The sequence below is a fragment of the Trachemys scripta genome, chromosome 1, assembly GCF_013100865.1.
Source record: "Trachemys scripta elegans isolate TJP31775 chromosome 1, CAS_Tse_1.0, whole genome shotgun sequence".
Lineage (NCBI taxonomy): Eukaryota > Metazoa > Chordata > Testudines > Emydidae > Trachemys > Trachemys scripta.
The window spans coordinates 230,711,057-230,729,080 of NC_048298.1; the positions used below are offsets into that span (position 1 = coordinate 230,711,057).

Sequence of the window (18,024 nt, forward strand, 5' to 3'; positions counted from 1 at the left end):
ATCAGTATTCACATGGCTCTGCAATATAGCATATGCCCCTACAATTTATGTCTTTATCACTATATATAGATATACACGAAGAAGAGCTATTTCACCTACATACACACATATTGTGCGTGCACACACACAGAGGTGATAGCCATGTGATAAATTGCAGAGCCATGTGCATATTATTTTTGCATCTCTAACCACTTCCCCTCCTGCAGTCCTCTAATTCATCTCCCATAGGACTTATTTTAGTGTTCCAAACCTCTGATCAGCTTCAAATAAATGCCATTTAAAAAAAAAGCATCATGTCACAAAATATTGCCTTCTTTTCCTTTTGCAAGGCTTTTGTTTTAAGCCCTGATTGTTAAAAATTACAACACTATTATCCACTGAAAAGCTATTTCCCCATAGGAAAATCTTAAAGGGTTCTTGACTATATGATTATAATTTTCTTTCCCTCTGAGGCCAGTACAGTGGGCTCACAGTAACTAAAGGAGCTTGGTGTCATAGTTCAGGGCAATCGCACCAGTATTTCCCCCTCGTGATCCACCCAATGCACCCTGTGGTGGGGCATTTATCCCACACTGTCCTGTAAGGGGTTAATAGAGCCCTAGGAAGGCTGTGCAGAAAGCAGCCAATAGGAGAGGGGCTGCAAGGAGCAGCCAATCAAGACCTGGCAGGCCCATATAAGAAGGGCTGCAGGGCAGAGCAGCTTCAGTAGCTGCCTGGAGCTGAGGAGGGAAAGTCAGGTTCGTAGCAGGAGGAAGGAGTGCCAGCACCTTGGACAGATCAGGGGAAGCTAGAGAGAGCTCCTGGCCAGCTGCTAAGACTGGCAGGCTGAAGCTCTGAGGTAAGGGCAAAGAAGGTGTTGGGGGACATGGGGAAGTGGTCCAGGGAATGAACTGAGGATTCAGAGGGGAGGCAGCAAGTGACGACCATCTACGGGGTCCCGGAGTAGTACACTGTGATAACTGAAGCAAGCCAGACTGTGTAAATAGGCTGGTATCTGTGCTTTGCTTTCCCTCCGAAGGCTCTGAACAGCTGTAATTGCCAGCAGTCACAAGTTATTACACACATTTATTCTTAAAGCGAAAGCATCACAGAGAAAACATTAAAACAATAAAAGAACCTACACACACACACACACTAAAAAGCTTACGAGAGGTCATCCCAATTCCAACCTTGGGCTCTGGTAGTTTTATGTCCTCCAAAACCCACAGCTGGGTTTTTCCTGTGGTTACGAATTCATAACTGTCTCAGATTCAGAACCAACAAAGAATAATTCAGTCTTTACTTTTTACAGCTTGGGCCTGTGATCTTGGCTTCATGTAATAGGTGATAAGCAGACAAAGGTCCACTCCTCAGGGCTTAGCTTGAAAAGATGGTTTTCTTGAATATTTCACAGGAAATCCACTTCACGTGTATTGTCCCAAAAGTCCATTCCTGTCTAGCACATTATGCAACATAGTCATTTGATCACCCGGGCCTTCCATGATATCTCCCTCCTACAGAAGTTACACACAATCCCGGCCCACAATAATACATACACTTCGCATTAAGTACAAAGAACCCCAAAGAGACTTAAATTTAATTCAATATGATTTTTCAAAGATATTGCAGGAAATTGCCATATCTGTCACAATTGGTTTCACCAGCAGAATATTACAAACAATACTTAGCACCAATAAACCTTTAAAAGCTTTAACTCAGGACTAAAATAGTTCTGGCATATACTTGTGGCATTTAAACAGTACAGCAGAGATTGGCAACCTTTGGCACACTGCCCGCCAGGGTAAGCCCCCTGGTGAGCTGGGCTGGTTTGTTTACCTGCAGCATCCGTAGCTTTGGCCCATCGCAGCTCTCACTGGCCGCGGTTCACCGCTCCAGGCCAATGGGGGCTGCGGGAAGCAGCGGCCAGCACATCCCTCAGCCCGCGCCGGTGGTGTGATCTAAACGTTTTATTGGTCTGGGATAACTTACATAAATCACTAGTGACTTCACCACTTTCCCAGACACACGTCAACAACCTTTACAAAACTCACCCATGTATTCTCTCTATTTTCCGCACATGTACCTAGCAGTCTCATTAGTGGCAGCACAAGGTTATTTGGGGATCAGAGTTGAGGCTGTATATTGAGGGTGGGGGGAGAGGGGTTTCTAGACTATAAAGAATTTCTTACCTTGTTTGCAAATGGAAACTTGCTCTGTTCCACTTTTCCAGGTGTGTGAATAGCTGAGAGTGGGGGAGGCCAAGAATGGGTCATCTCCTGGAAAATAATATTGTACAGTAAACTATATTTAAAAAGACAATATAATATGAGGCAATGATGATGACATACTAGTACACGTCTACCCCAATATAACGCGACCCGATATAACACAAATTTGGATATAACATGGTAAAGCAGTGCTCCGGCAATGCGGGGCTGCGCACTCCGGCAGATCAAAGCAAGTTCGATATCATGCGGTTTCACCTATAACACGGTAAGATTTTTTGGCTCCCAAGGACAGCGTTATATCGGGATAGAGGTGTAGTAGAGATTTCTGGATAGTGGCATATATATGTAACTTTCTGCAGATACATTTTAGTAATTTCTAGGATACATTTAGTTTATATATAATCTAGTACATAAATGAGTTACATTATTTATCACAGATTGTTGGGAACATGTTTTAAAATGAGTTTGATTTTTTTTTATGGTTAATGTTTTTTTCAGTGCAAGAAGTTTGATTTTCTGATGAAATGCACCCCAAGCTTCAGACATGCAATGTATTCTGTGAATGGCCGAGAACACATACAAGTTGGTGAGAATAAGAGAAACACAAAATGGATTATTTCTTTACTTGTAATAAAAGGAACAGAAATTTCAGTTCATGACCAAATAATTAAGTATGGACTATGGACTAATCATAACATGGATCCTACTGTCCGGGCTTGGATAATAAAGGTTGGAGGCCTGAACTTGGTAAGAGATTAATAGATTCCAAGGCCAGAAGGGACCATTGTGATCATCTACTCTGAGCTCCTGTATAACACAGGCCATAGAACTTCCCCAAAATAATCCCTACAGTATATCTTTTGGAAATAATATTCAATCTTGATTTAAAAATTGCCAGTGATGGAGAATCCATCATGACCCTTGGTAAATTGTTAAAACGGTTAATTGCCCTCACTGTTAAGAATGTTATGTCTTATTTCTAGTCTGAATTTGTCTAGCTTCAACTTCCAGCCATTGGATTGTGTTATACCTTTCTGTGCTAGACTGAATATATATTTGTTTCCCTTGTAGGCACTTTTTGACTGTATTGAAGTCATGCCTTTACTTTCTCTTTGTTAAGCTAAATAGATTCCAGGAGCTCAATCTATCACTATACAGCATGTGTTCTAATCCTTTAATCATTCTCATGGATCTTCTCTGAACCCTTCCCATGTATCAACATCTTTCTTTAATTGTTGCACCAGAACTGGACACCATATTCCACCAGTGGTCATAGAAATGCCAAATACAGAGGTAAAATAACCTCTCTACTCCTACTTGAGATTCCTCTGTTTATGCATCTAAGGATAGCATTGATCCTTTTGACCACAACATCGCACTGGGAGCCCATGTTTAGCAGATTATCTACCAGCACCCTGAAAATCTCTTTCAGAGTCATTGCTTTCCAGGAAGAGTCCCCCATCCTGTCAGTGCAGCCTACATTCTTTGTTCTTAGATGTACACATTTACATATAACTCTACTAAAACACATTATATCTGCTTGCACCTCACTTACCAGGTGATCTGGATCACTCTGTATCAGTGACTCTGAAATGTCCATAACTCTGAACAAAACGTTATGGTTGTTCTTTCAAAAGTTTACAACTGAACATTGACTTAATACAACTTCAAAACTTTACTATGCAGAAGAAATATGCTGCTTTGCCTTTATTTTTTTAGTCATTTATGTTTAACACAGAGTGTTTAACAAACACAGTACTGTGTTTGTTTGTTTTTTTGGTCTCTACTGCTGCCTGATTGCGTATTTCCAATTCTAAATGAGGTGTGTGACCAATCAGTTCGTAACTCTGGTGTTTGTAACTCTGAGATTCTGCTGTACCTGCAATTGCCATTTTACTTCAGTGGGAATTGAATATGCTCACACTCTCCACTCAGCTTTTTGTCCTTTCCCTACATTTACTGAATTAGTTATTTGGTTTTAGAAAGGAGATATGTTTACCTTCTCCTGGCTGCATACAGTATTTTAAGAGCACCTTCAAGGTAAGCAATTCCTTCATAGTCCAAGCCTGAGCAAATTAGCCTTCAAAGGGTGGTTCAAGGTTGCTCTTTTTGGCAAAAAAAAAATATTTTTATTTGAAAAAAGAAGTGTGAACAACTTGTGCATTCTTGCTCAACAACAATGGAATAGCGCATAGGGCATTTCATGGCCTGCTTAATAATTCTTTCTCAGAACAAAGTCTCTCTGAGTGTTCTGCCAATGAAGTAATCTATTTGACTAACCATTCCAAGATGGTTTATGAGTTATAAATGTCACCTTCAAAATGTTCTTGATAAACAGTTTATTTTCTAATAAAAAACTGCATTCTTTTGTGTTATTTGAAGCTAAAAATCTTAAATGATTTATTATACCGGTGTAATCTCTGTGGGTGCCTCTAATCAGAGCATCATCTGGTTTGAAGTTTCACTATCAGAATTGCTTTGATTTTCTGTTCTTTCAGGCAGATTGATCATCTTATGACTCTCTTATCAGATAAGTGCCACCAACAGCAGTACATAGTAATTTTTATTATACAGTAAATCCTTTAAACACAGACAACCAAATCACGGTACAGTTTGCTATACAGAAGAACTATTTCTTACTGCTATGAGTGCCTGACACAGAATAATTTTCAAAACATCAATTAATGACATTTGGGGAAAAAAATTCTTACAGTAATGTTTTATTATGATTATATCTTTACAAAATGAAGATTTGTAGTATGTTTCTCTAGCCCTATGGCTGTGTGACCTAAACATTAAAGTTTTTCCCAGGCTAGGCCCTGTTGGGACCACTATCTCATGCTGTTGTATCTCATAATTAAAATTACTTACATTTTAAAAGTTGGGGTTTTTTTGCATATCACACCCATTTTCATTTATGAATGAAAGGTATGTGTGTTTCCTCCAGTGGACGAAGTTCAGGCCCCAAAGAAACCATGAATGAAAGAAACCATGAAACTCAGAATGCTGATGGGTTTATCTGTTCGGAGGGAGATAGCTCAAAAATATACCCAGAATCTAACTATGGGGCCTTATTGGTTTAAGGTAGAAATGTTTTACTTCAGCTCTTGTAATTGTGGAACCAGGGACGCAGATAGGAAGCATTGCTGGTAACTTTACCCTAAATATACAACATTTCTGAGATATGCTTCCCAGCCCTTAAGATTTCCGTTTGTCTAAGAGCCAGTTCCCCTGGGTTGTATAATTGCTGAATTCTCAGTCTCATCTTGACAGAAACATTTTCTAAGAAGTCTGCTATTCAGTGTACAGAAACCAATCTGTTACAGCAGGATATTTTTGTCCTCCCACCTTGCCTTCCTAGATCTGGCAATGAAACCTCTATCCATGGAAAGCATCAGAGTGCTGATTATAAGTGAGGATGACCTTTTCTGACATGTTAAAATCTTTCATATTTTTTTCCAGGATTATTTCTCATCCACACTTAGACAAAAAATGGTTTTAATGGTCTTTTTCTACTAGTTTACCTACTACTCACTTTGTGCTTTGAGTTTTGGTGTATAATTTTAATTTGACGTAACCCGTTGTGACATATAGACTTCATAGGAGCACTGATGTTTACTAGGGGTAATCATCTATATTATACCCCTCCAAATTTGCCTTTATTGATCTGATATTTTAAATTGGGATTACTTGATATATTTTTTGTCTAAATTTGAATGTTAAATTATGGAAAATTAAAAATAATTAATAAAATATAAGTACAAAACTGTTATGAAAAATCAATCCTCTGTATTATAAGCACTACACCACAAAGTAGTAGCACATTTTGAATGCTGATGGCTCAGAAATGGCTAAATGAGATTTTGTAAAACCAAAACTTTATGAAATATGCATAGTCTCCATAATACTGTTGGAGAACACCAAGCAAGAAATCTTGAAAACAGGAATAAATATTTAGGTATACAACAACATTTCAAATGTTGCAAGGTCGATGTCAAATAAATCTAGAAAATGTACTCTTGTGAATTTTGTCACAGTTCAGGGCAACTGCACCTGTATGTCCCTGTCCTTGGGGTCCACCAAGGCATCCACTCTAGGCTCTCAGCTCCTCAGCTGTCACCTCTCTTGGGTGGAGATGCGTGTCTCTCTCCCTCCTAACCAGGGTTTTTCCAAACTGCACAGCTCCCTGCCTACACTGTCAGTTTCTCAGCAAGTCAGACTGCCTGAGCAGGCCTCCTTTGCTTTCTCCTCAGAGGCTATAAACAGTGTAATTGCCTGCAGTTAAGTTACCACACAACTGTTTCTAAGCAAGCACATTTATCCTTAAGGTGAAAGCACAAAAGAAAAAACATATTAAAGGAACAGAAGAACCTACATGTTGCTACTGAGGTTGCCAGAGAACACCCATCAGTCTTATGGGGCCTCAGTAGGCCAAAGTCCTTCCAATCCTTGGGGCACCCCTAGGAGAGAAGGTCCTTTCCATTTGATGGATCAGAAAGAAGGCCCTGATTAAGTTTAAATTCAGGCTATTTATCCAAAAGTTCTTTGTTTGTCTGTTGGTCTCTGGAGAATCATGTCTGAACTAGTATATGAGAGCTTCCCCAGGTGCTGGTACCTGTCTGGAAGTATTACAACCTGAATGAATTTGCCTACCTCCAGTCCCCACTTTAAATTCCTGGAGGGGATATGGTTACCTTCCCTCAAAGGATTACATTCAATCCTTGGCCCACAGTGACACCAACTTAATACAATAAGCTCTCTCAAAGAGATTGCAGAAAATTGCCAGATCTGTCACCAGCCTGGGACAGGTCTCATAATATTTAGTGTATTTGATAAAACAGCTCCTGAAGTAAATTTAATATGTGAGAATATCACTTTCCTTTAAAAAGAAAAATGAAAGTTTCTAGCCCTAAAAACATGAACCTCAAAGGCTCAAAATTCGAAAAACAATCTGTCCAAAAGGCTGAATTCTGATTGCTAAATTAGAATTAAACTTCATCCCTTCAAATCATGGGACTGTTAAAAAAAAGTCTCTGCGCTGTCCAATTTGTTTGAAATACTGACAATTAGGGCTGTCAAGTAATTAAAAAAATAATCGTGATTAATTGTATTGTTAAACAATAATAGAAAGCCATTCATTTAAATATTTTTGGATGTTTTCTACATTTTCAAATATTTTGATTTCAATTACAACACAGAATACAAAGTGTACAGTGCTCACTTTATTTTTATTACAAATATTTGCATTGTAAAAACAAAAGAAATTGTAATTTTCAGTTCACCTAATACAAATACTGTAGTGCAATCTCTTTATCATGAAAGGTTTCAGAGTAGCAGCTGTGTTAGTCTGTATCCGCAAAAAGAACAGGAGTACTTGTGGCACCTTAGAGACTAACAAATTTATTTGAGCATAAGCTTTCGTGGGCTACCGCCCACTTCATCAGATACTACGAAAGCTTATGCTCAAATAAATTTGTAAGTACTCCTGTTCTTTTATCATGAAAGTTGAACTTACAAATGTAGAATTATGTACAAAAAATAACTGCATTCAAAAATAAAACAATGTAAAACTTTAGAGTCTAGAAAATCCACTCAGTCCCACTTCTTGTACAGCCAATCGCTCGGACAAGTTTGTTTACATTTGCAGGAGATAATGCTGCCTGCTTCTTGTTTATAATGTCATCTGAAAATGAGCACAGGTATCCATATGGTACTGTTGTAGCTGGCATCGTAAGATATTTACGTGCCAGATATGCTAAAGATTCATATGTCCCTTCATGCTTCAACCACCATTCCAGAGGACATGCTGATAATGGGTTCGGCTAGATAACATTCCAAAGCAGTGCGGACTGACGCATGTTCATTTTCATCCTCTGAGTCAGATGCCACTGGCAGAAGGTTGAATTTCCTTTTTGGTGGTTTGGGTTCTGTAGTTTCAGCATCAGAGTGCTGCGCTTTTAAGACTTCTGAAAGCATGCTCCACACTTCGTCCCTCTCAGATTTTGGAAGGCACTTCAGATTCTTAAACCTTGGGTCGAGTGCTGTAGCTATCTTTAGAAATTTCATATTGGTACCTTCTTTGCATTTTGTCAAATCTGCAGTGAAAGTGTTCTTAAAATGAACAACATGTGTTGGGTCATCATCTGAGACTGCTATAACATGAAATATATGGCAGAATGCGGGTAAAACAGCAGGAAACATACAGTTCTCCCCCAAGATGTTCAGTCATAAATTTAATTAATGCATTATTTTTTAATGAACATTATCAGCATGGAAGCATGTCCTCTGGAATGGTGGCCAAAGCATTAAGGGGCATATGAATGTTTAGTATATCTGGCATGTGTATACCTTGCAATGCCAGCTACAAAAGTGTCATGCGAATGCCTTTTCTCACTTTCAAGTGACATTGTAAATAAGAAGTGGGCAGCATTATCTGCCGTAAATGTAAACAAACATTTCTCTTAGTGATTGGCTGAACAAGAAGTAGGACTGAGTGGACTTGTAGGCTCTAAAGTTTTACATTGTTTTATTTTTGAATGAAGGTTTTTTTGTACATAATTCTACATTTGTAAGTTACACTTTCATGATAAAGAGATTGCACTACAGTACTTGGATGAGGTGAATTGAAAAATACTATTTCTTTTGTTTATCATTTTTACAGTGCAAATATTTGTAATAAAATATAAAGTGAGCACTGTACACTTTGTATTCTGTGTTGTAACTGAAATCAATACATTTGAAAATGTAGAAAAACATGAAAAACTATTTAATAAATTTCAATTGGTATTCTATTGTTTAAGAGTGCGATTAAAAATGAGATTAATCGCAATTAATTTTTTTGAGTTAACTGCATGAGTTAATTGCATGAGTTAACTGTGATTAATCATCACCCCTAGTGACAATGTTCAAATTCCTCCCCTAGTGGGGAATATGCCACTGACAGATCATTTAGGTGATACTTGGTGTTGTAATATTGAGCATTTATTTTACACTGGCTCAAATTCATTCACTGGTGCACACTGACATATTTATGGGCTGAGACACATTGTATTATTTTACACACACACCTACACACACACACACCCACCCACACACACACACGTATTATACTATAACTAGTTTCCTTTCCACCTATGTGAATCACATTTCAGTAGTTAAATGCAAATGTTCAGTTTTGCAGACAGAAGCAGGTAATCTTACACAATATGCAAACTCAGCTTTTATTCAGATTGAAGAAGAAACATTCAGATGAAAAATCCACAATGTATATCCTAACTGTAAAATTAGTTTCAGCAACAACAATTAAGTAAGAAGACATTTTTTGTGGATTAATGACTGGTTATGCAATGGTTCGTTTTGGACTTTTAAGCCTAACTTGTAATTAATTTCCAGGAAGAGTACTGTGCAGTGGTAAATAATAGTAATGGTTCCGGACTGAAGGCAATGCTATCTATGGTATGGCATTTGAAACCAGCAATGTTTATCTAGGTGAAAATGTTCAGTAAACTTGTAATTTAATAAAAAGCAGTGAATTCAATTCTCCATTAAACTTGGGTCTAACTTCTCCTGTTTACTCCTGTATTAGTTTTTTCCCATAATCAAAAATGAGCACTGGGCCAGTGGTTACCTATCAAACTCCACCTTCTCACTGAAAGTTCAAGAAGAGGTTGGGAGAATGTGTTAAAAGGTCCTAATGCCAATGGCATAAAAAAGGTAAAGGGAAATTCATGGGACAGGGAATAATCAAAGATAAAGAGAAATTCATGAAGGACAGAAGAGAGGAGGCCAAGGCCTATTAAGGGTCATGAGAAGAAACATAGAATCATAGACATTAGAGATGGAAGAGACCTATAGGATAATCCAGTCTAGGAGTTCTCAGATTTTCAATAGTAAATGAAACATAGGAATTGTCATACTGGATCACAACTGAGATCCATCTCATTCCTTATCTGGTTTCCAACAGTGAGTAGCACCAGCTGCTTCAGAGAAAGGTATAAGAACCCTATGGTAGGCAAATATGGAGTAATCTACCCCCCACATTAGGCCTCTTCCTAATAGCGAATCACTAGAGATTGGCTTAAACCCTGAAAGATTATGTTTAATATCCCTTCCACATAATTTGTTATCATTCATTATGTCAGCTCTGGATATCCTTGTTATAATATGCATATCCAAATCTTTTTGAATTGTGTTACGTCTTGGCCTCACTGACTTCCAATGGCAATGAGCACGGCAGTTTAAATGGCATGTTATGTAGAAAAGTAGTTTTTATTTTTATCGGTTTTGAATTTCCCAGTTTTGTATTTCATTGAATGTCTCCTCACTTTTGTGTTATGAAACAGGGAGAACAGAAGTTCCCAATCTACCGTCTCTATATCATTAATCACATTTTTGAGATGTGGTGACCAGTGCTGTACAAAATATTCTGATGAGCCCGTGCAACTGATTTACATAAAGGTATTACAATATTCTCTATATTATTCACCATCCCATTCATTGTGCAATCTAACATTTTGTGTGCTTTTTAGACCACAGCTGCACATTAAGCAGAGATTTTTATTGAGCTCTCTTCTACTGTGATGCCCTGATCCCTTTCTTGAGTTGATAAAGTTGATTTAGAACTCTGTAATATGTTATGAATAGCTTAAATTTTTGCCTCCAATGTGCATTTGTCATCTAGTTTATTTAGGTCTCTCTGAAATTCTTCACAGTCCTGTCTCATCCTCTGAAACCTAAATAACGGTGTCATTTTGCAAATTTTGCCATCTCCTCACATAGTCCTCTTCCCAGATCATTAAACAACATGGGACCTATTTAAATAACATGGGACCTACTACAGAACCTTTAGGCACGTCTTTTCAATTATGAAAATTGACCATTTAATCTTACTCTTTGCTTTGCCTCCTACCTTGTTCTTGATCCATGACAATACTTTGTCTCACCCCTCAACTACTTAGCTTCTTCAGTAGTCTCTTGTGTGGGACCTTAATGAAGGCCTTTGGAAAGTCTATATAAATTGTGTCAACCAATTCTCCTTTATCCACTACTTTATGATATGTTCAAAGAATTCTAAGAGATTAGTGCACATAATTTTCCTTTGCAGAAATTATGCCGGCCAGAGCACAGATCACCTTGCCCCCATTACATGATTGCACAGACCATCTCCCTTTCCAGTCACAACCACATAATATCCCTGTGGAAACTACGGTAATTGTTATATGGAGAAATATTAGAGAGGTATCTGATGCATTTGAGCTGACTTTTAATGCAATCTATAAACTAGAAATGGGTAGAGAAGCCAACATCAGGTGACCAGCAAGCTCTCCATGAATCACTAGCAAGTGCTTCATGGATCACAGTTTGAGAAACTCTGATCCAGTCCATCTCTTTGTCATTATAAAACTGTTCTCTACACCAGGAGACCAGATTCTGAGCTGGTGTCAGCTGGCCTAGATCTGTTAATTTCAGTGGAGCTACACTGATTGACATCACCTGAAGAGCTTACTACGCTTTCAGTACTTTAATGCTAGTTTCAAACAGCCAAAGTAACGAGGCTGACACCATTGGTCCTGGGGGAATATTTCAAAGCCTAAAGAATTTTTCTCTCAGAATGTTTGGTCTGATCATCAGACTAAATTTTCTTTGTGTTAATTTTATTCCATGAATCCCAGTTACTTCCCCAGTGTATTAGATTAAACAATTCCACCCACATCTTGATCTTTATACCCTTCAAATATCTACATATGGTTATGTTCTCACCCCCCTAGTTGTCACTTAGCCAAGCTGTACATACCTAGAAACTTTATTCCTTCCTCACTTATCACTTCCTCTAATGCCCCAATAATTTTTGTTGTTTATCTCTGAGCACCCTCAGATTTGTCATATTTTTGGTAATCTGGTTCCCCGAACTGACTGCAATATTCTGGGGGTGGTTGGATCATAGCTATATAGGACATGGTACCTCATGGCACTGTGTGCACCCGATAGGGTTGCCAACTTTGGCTGGCTGAATTCCTGGAGATTTCATCACATGACATAATCTTTAATTAAAGATTAATCTTTAATTCCTGGAGACTCCAGGACAATCCCGGAGGGTTGACAACCCTACCACCAGAGTAAAGTAAGGTGCTAAGCACCTCCACTCACACTAAAGTCAGTGGCATTGGAAGGCACTTAGTATCTTGCGGGATCAATCCTATGCAGGCCTGTTTTATGCAAGGCCTTATAAAGCATATTCTGTCTTCTGCAGCCATATTACGTTGCAGACGGATGTCTAATTTGTTGTCCATTATCATTCCTTACAGGGTTACTGCTTCCCAGGTTTCACCCTCCTCTTGCACGTGTGTGTTTTGGATTATTTTTCGACAGCTAGGTTAGTTTGCATTTTTCCAAAATGAATCTCCTTTTATCATTTCCTGCCCCTATTTTTAACCTCTATAGGTCTCTTTGTAATATTTTGCTGTTTTAACTGCTGCTTGTATCTCCTTGGGATTAGTATCATCTGTGAATTTCATTAGTGTGCTGTTTACTCCCTCTTCCAGATCTTAATAAAGCTGTTAAATAAGGTCCTAATACCGAATCCGATGGTACTCTACTAGTCACCACCAACCAACCTGGTGTATTGAAATTTATCATCACTGGCCGTTTATGATCTTTTAGCCAGTTTTCAATTAATTTATGTTAAATTTTAATTAATTTCTCAGTTAATGTTTCACGGTGTCAGATGCATTACTAAAATCCAGATCTTTCACATCTACTCTATTCCACTCATCTATTGATGGAGGGAAGAGACAGGGAGCTATTAAAGGGTCACTGAGAGGGATGAGGAAGTATCCTCAAAGAAGCCATTTGGATGAGCATCCAAACTGGCTGGGATGATTTAGTTGGGAATTGGTCCTGCTTTGAGCAGGGAGTTGGACTAGATGAGCTCCTGTGGTCTCTTCCAACCCTGATATTCTATGATTCTATGATTCTGAGTGTGATTCCAACACACCTTCTGAGGTTCATCCAGAACTCACTTTTTTCCTCACTAAGGACCACCCTAACTCATGCTGAATGGTAACTTATTCCATGACTGGTACCACTGAAATAGTGGATTTATCACAGAGTAAGGTACTACCAAATGTGAGTAAGGGTGGCAGAATCTGGTCTTAAGTTCTCATGTCTCTCTGAATATGTTCCATATTTCAGCCCCCCTGGCTTTTTTTTTTTTTTAGTACTCTGTTCCACAGACCAATTACCCTCTATGTAAAGGAGTGTTTCCTAATCCTCTGTATGTTTCCTAATCCTCTGTAGTCACCAGACTATCCTTTAGTTCGTGTTATTTGCACTGTGTATTTTCTAAAGTGCAGAAAAACACCTTTACACCTCACAGTTTCAACTCATCCAACAGTGGGGCTCAAAAATTAAGAGCACTGTGAGAAGTGATATAGACAGACAGACACCACTAAATGATTGTTTTTTCTTCATTTAAAACAAACAAACAAAAAACCTCCGACTATGAACTGATTCCATCTAGTAACACTCCAATGCTGTGCTAGCTACTGATATGCTTGAAATATCTGTCTGCTTATCAATGTCTTTGCCCTTCCTCCTCTCAGATCTACTTAAAGACAGAGACCTGCGCCCTGATTCTGATAGCACTTACAGTTAGGGTGACCAGACAGCAAATGTAAAAAATTGGGACAGGGGTGGGGGGTAATATGAGCCTTATAAGAAAAAGACCCAAAAATCGGGACTGTCCCTATAAAATCAGGACATCTGGTCACCCTACTTAAAATTGTTTTTACATTGTTCTAATTCAACTGCTCTGTTATTCCCGATTTACACCCCCGTGTTCCCCCACACCTCTTCCCTCTCTCACAGAGAGAGAGAGATGAGAGCAGAGAGGGATTAAGCCCTTGGAAAGGCGGGAAGGTCAGAGATTTTGCAGACTGCAGCATAATTACCTTCAGCATTAAATCTCCAGATGTTTGGTATCTGTGCCATTCTACAGAATGAAACCATTCCAAATCATGAACATTTGTAAAGTGATCTGTGGATCAACTCATTCTATGGCAAATCACAAATGCCCGTGTGGTAAACTTTCAATTTGGAATGTGGTTTCACTGTGTTGCTGGAAATGTGCAGCAAATAACCTATTCTATAATGTTTAATCCACACCTCAAAATATGTAACTTGATACATACAAAACAGTCCAATAACAGTTTATTTATCACATTGATTCATTTAAGTTTTTTCATGATTATATTTTTTAACCCAAAGGTAGGTAGGCTTGGGTATTTTTTTAACTACCTGAGGTCTTAAACCCAGTTGAGGCCAGGAACACTTAAAAGAGCTAAAGTTTGCAAGTATTCTAGTAAGAATATATACTGTACCAAGCTCTCTGGTATCATAATTTAAGTAACGAAGATTTTCCACCTCTAACTGACAATTACAAAAACCAAGCTGTGTCAAGCTAAACCACCAAACAGAGTCTAGAAGCTTGCTCTAAAATAGTCTGCATATTTTTCACATATCAAAAGAGGAAAGAATCACTTACTTATTCCCTATGTTGAATCTCTGAATCTATTTAGGAAGTTATGTGCTCAAATGAATGCAGTGGGCCATGTGATGTGACAATTGTCTGAAAACTGGCCTTCCCCAGGCAAGCTGCGATGATGTGGTTAATGAAGGTACAATCTTTATTAGTGCATTAACCTCCTGCACCCAAGGACTATGGATTCTAATTCTTGAATTGCCATGCAAGACTGATGCAGCTAGTTTTCTGGTCTCAGTTGGCAGCAAGCTAGCAGAAGTAGATAATGAAGATGAATGGCTGCCTCTTGGGTCTCTTGGGAGCGGGAGGAGGAAAAGTAAGGGGGGAAAGACCTAGGATAGTTCAAGGTCCAGATCTCCGCATGATTTCAAATAATAATGAAAAAAGTGCACACAGTAGGCATTTTTAGAGCCTCTAACAAACATGCTATTTTTGCACTTTGTTAACAAAGCAACAGTGTCGTAGACTCAGGATTACCTTGGACAAATGTTTAGGAATTAAAACAAAGGGGATGAAAAATAAAGAACAAGCTACCTGAGTTAGGCTATTTACCTGGAATTGACAGATGACTGTCTTTATATGGACAAAGGAGTGGTAAAAAAACTGCCCAAAGTTCCAAATCAGTTTCAGGTTAGAATTAGGTACATGGATAAATATTTACAATGCAGAAACATTTTATACATCTGTGTTGTCATCTGCAACAGAAACATTTTATGTTCTGATGTAAAAGTTTTCTTATTTCAGACAGAGTAATTCAGCTAGGTGTAATAATGGAATCAAAGCATAACTTCTTGTGGAGAAATTATTAATGTTATGGAAAGCTGGCAGCCAAAAGAAGTATTCTGATGGGTGCATTAGGGATCTCAATCCATCTAATATTTCAAAGTCTAAACAAAAGATCAAATTAACTTCATTTCCTCTCAATGCCAGTTTCTCACACCCAGGCCAGCATGAAGAGGGAGTGTTGTGGAGACTACACATTCTCGCTTCTGGGGTGTGGGATGGGGAGTCTGGCCTTATTTACACTAGAAAAATCAATTGGTGGAGCATCAATTGATTGTTTTAACCTGGCTTGTTCAATCACTGACTGTCCACCAGAGTGACTGATTGGTACATTCACTGAAATAGCAGTTGATAGATTTCGTCACTCTTCTCCCAGACTCTAGTTAGCTAATGTTCTCAAAATGGGACCCCTCCATTTGTGCTGGTTTCTTCCAACATGGATGATGCACTCTTGATGTGTTTATAACTTCCCTTATATCGGCAGTCAAAACACAGAACAAACTTTTGTAATTGCTACAAATATTTTGAAACACATTTTATAAAAAGTTCTATTTACTCAGATATGGCTGAACTATGTTTTAAAGGAGCTGGCACATGTTGGGAGTGACATTTAGCTGCCCCATCCTAGCTAGACAGACTCCCAGGAGAAATTCCTCCAATAGCTCCGTCAGGGGGTGTGACTTGAACCCAGAGGCTATTGGAAAGGATGTCACTGCAGTTAGGAAAGAAGATGGCAGGAAACTTATTGCACCCTCTTTGTTTTGTGTACCTGAGGAGGAGCTGGGCAAAATCTATGCCATATGTAATAAGAGCCTCGGCTTTTATTTTAGAACTGGCTACAGCCTGTATATAAAGGTTTGTTCAAGCACCTGCTAAGATACATTACTAGATAGCTACTGGACATTATATAAAGAAACAAAATTTCTCTCTCATACTGTTACAATAAACCTCTTGATCAATTTGGCCAACATGAAAAAAGTGACAAAGGGACAGAAAAGCTCAGAAAGGAAAAGGTCAGAATTAGAATTGAAAACGCAGTTCCACTCTGAAAAGTGGCTCTGTAAAACTAACATTGTGGGGTTGCATATTTATTATCTCTCAGTGTCTTCAGATGAAATGTGCTCAATTTACAGGAAAAAATTGCCATCCTGGGATAGACATTCTTCAGAATTTAAGGTTCCTTTTAAAAAAGTCCATTAAAAATCATTCATTTTTGCAGCATTCAATATCGTGTGTAAAAATAAACAAATAAAACCTGTGACCCATTGGAATCTATATCTGTATGAGGTCCTCATGAGTAAGAGGATGGAATTATCCACTTGTTTAAAACAGATAAAAGCAGAAAATTGCTGTTTCCTCATGTTCCCCTTGTCTGTTTATTCTATCCACTTGTTACCTCTTATCTTTTGGGGCAGGGATTATTTTTTGGTGTATGTATATACAGTACCTAGCACAATGGGGTCTCGGTCTATGCCTAAAGTGCCTACGTGCTATGATAATACGAATAATATATCATTTACGTAGACTGTAAGCTCCTTGGGACAGGGTCTTACAGACTCTTACATTTTGCTCTGTGTTTGTACAGCACCTAACACAATGGAGTCCTGGTCTGTGACTGGGATCCCTAGTTACTAGCATAATACAAATTAATAGTAACAACTGTGTTCGACAGAGGGCAGACCTTTTTGATGATGCCACTTACTCTGTTTTACATCATAGGATTTCCCTTCTGCTTTCCTCAGATGGCCTCTCAGTATGATTAGTCCCCCTCCCTCTCAGTGTACTCACTCCCCATCAGACTCCTGCCCACGAGCCTGGAAAATGAGAGCAGCTTCCAGAAATGGAAGCAAGATGAAACAACCAAAGAACTCGGGCGGGCAGCCAGTCAGCCAAGTCAGGAGAAAACACACTCAGTGGGGAGGCTGCAGAATGGGGCATACAGCTACAGAAAATGCAAGAGGTTAAGCAGGTCTGCTCCAAAGTTATCCCCATTGCAGAAGTCTGACATGATTTTCTGCCACTGCATCTTGTGTAGCTGTTTACATGTGTGGATAGTCAGTGTGAAATCTGTGTTAATAATATTTTCTCCCACCCTTTGTCTGTTCCGTCTATCTATCCTGCAAGCTCTGTGGGACAGGGATTGTCTCTTATTTTATGTTATACCAAGCCTAGCAAATGGGGCTCTGATTTTGGTTGGCTTCTCTAGATACTATTGTAATACAAGTAATTATAAATAATAATTTGGTACTATTTTACACTCACTTTGCACAGGTGTAAATGATAACACAAGATGTCAAATCAGGCCCATCCTCTCCAATGAGGATTACCAGTATAAGCCCTTGCCTAACAGTGGTATTCACCTGTTGTAGAAAACTAGTTCACTGACAAAACTTACGTGGCAAAAATTCCATATGAAGGAATAAAACACAAATCCACTGCACAACCCAAAATGACTACAGTATTCCATTGTTTCACTGCAGTAAATTTGTACAAGGT

The 18,024-nt window shown here is 38.6% G+C and overlaps 1 protein-coding gene across 1 annotated transcript in view; it reads right to left on the reverse strand.

The window, feature by feature from the left end:
• Positions 1-2,258, reverse strand: part of AFF3 (AF4/FMR2 family member 3) — a 190,101-nt gene extending 187,843 nt beyond the window's left edge. Inside the window, exon 1 of the mRNA XM_034774253.1 lies at positions 2,169-2,258. Within this exon, the coding sequence (XP_034630144.1) occupies positions 2,169-2,252 (84 nt within the window). The 5' untranslated portion in view covers positions 2,253-2,258. The remainder of the gene's footprint in view (positions 1-2,168) is intronic.
• Between the last annotated feature and the right edge of the window lie 15,766 nt (positions 2,259-18,024).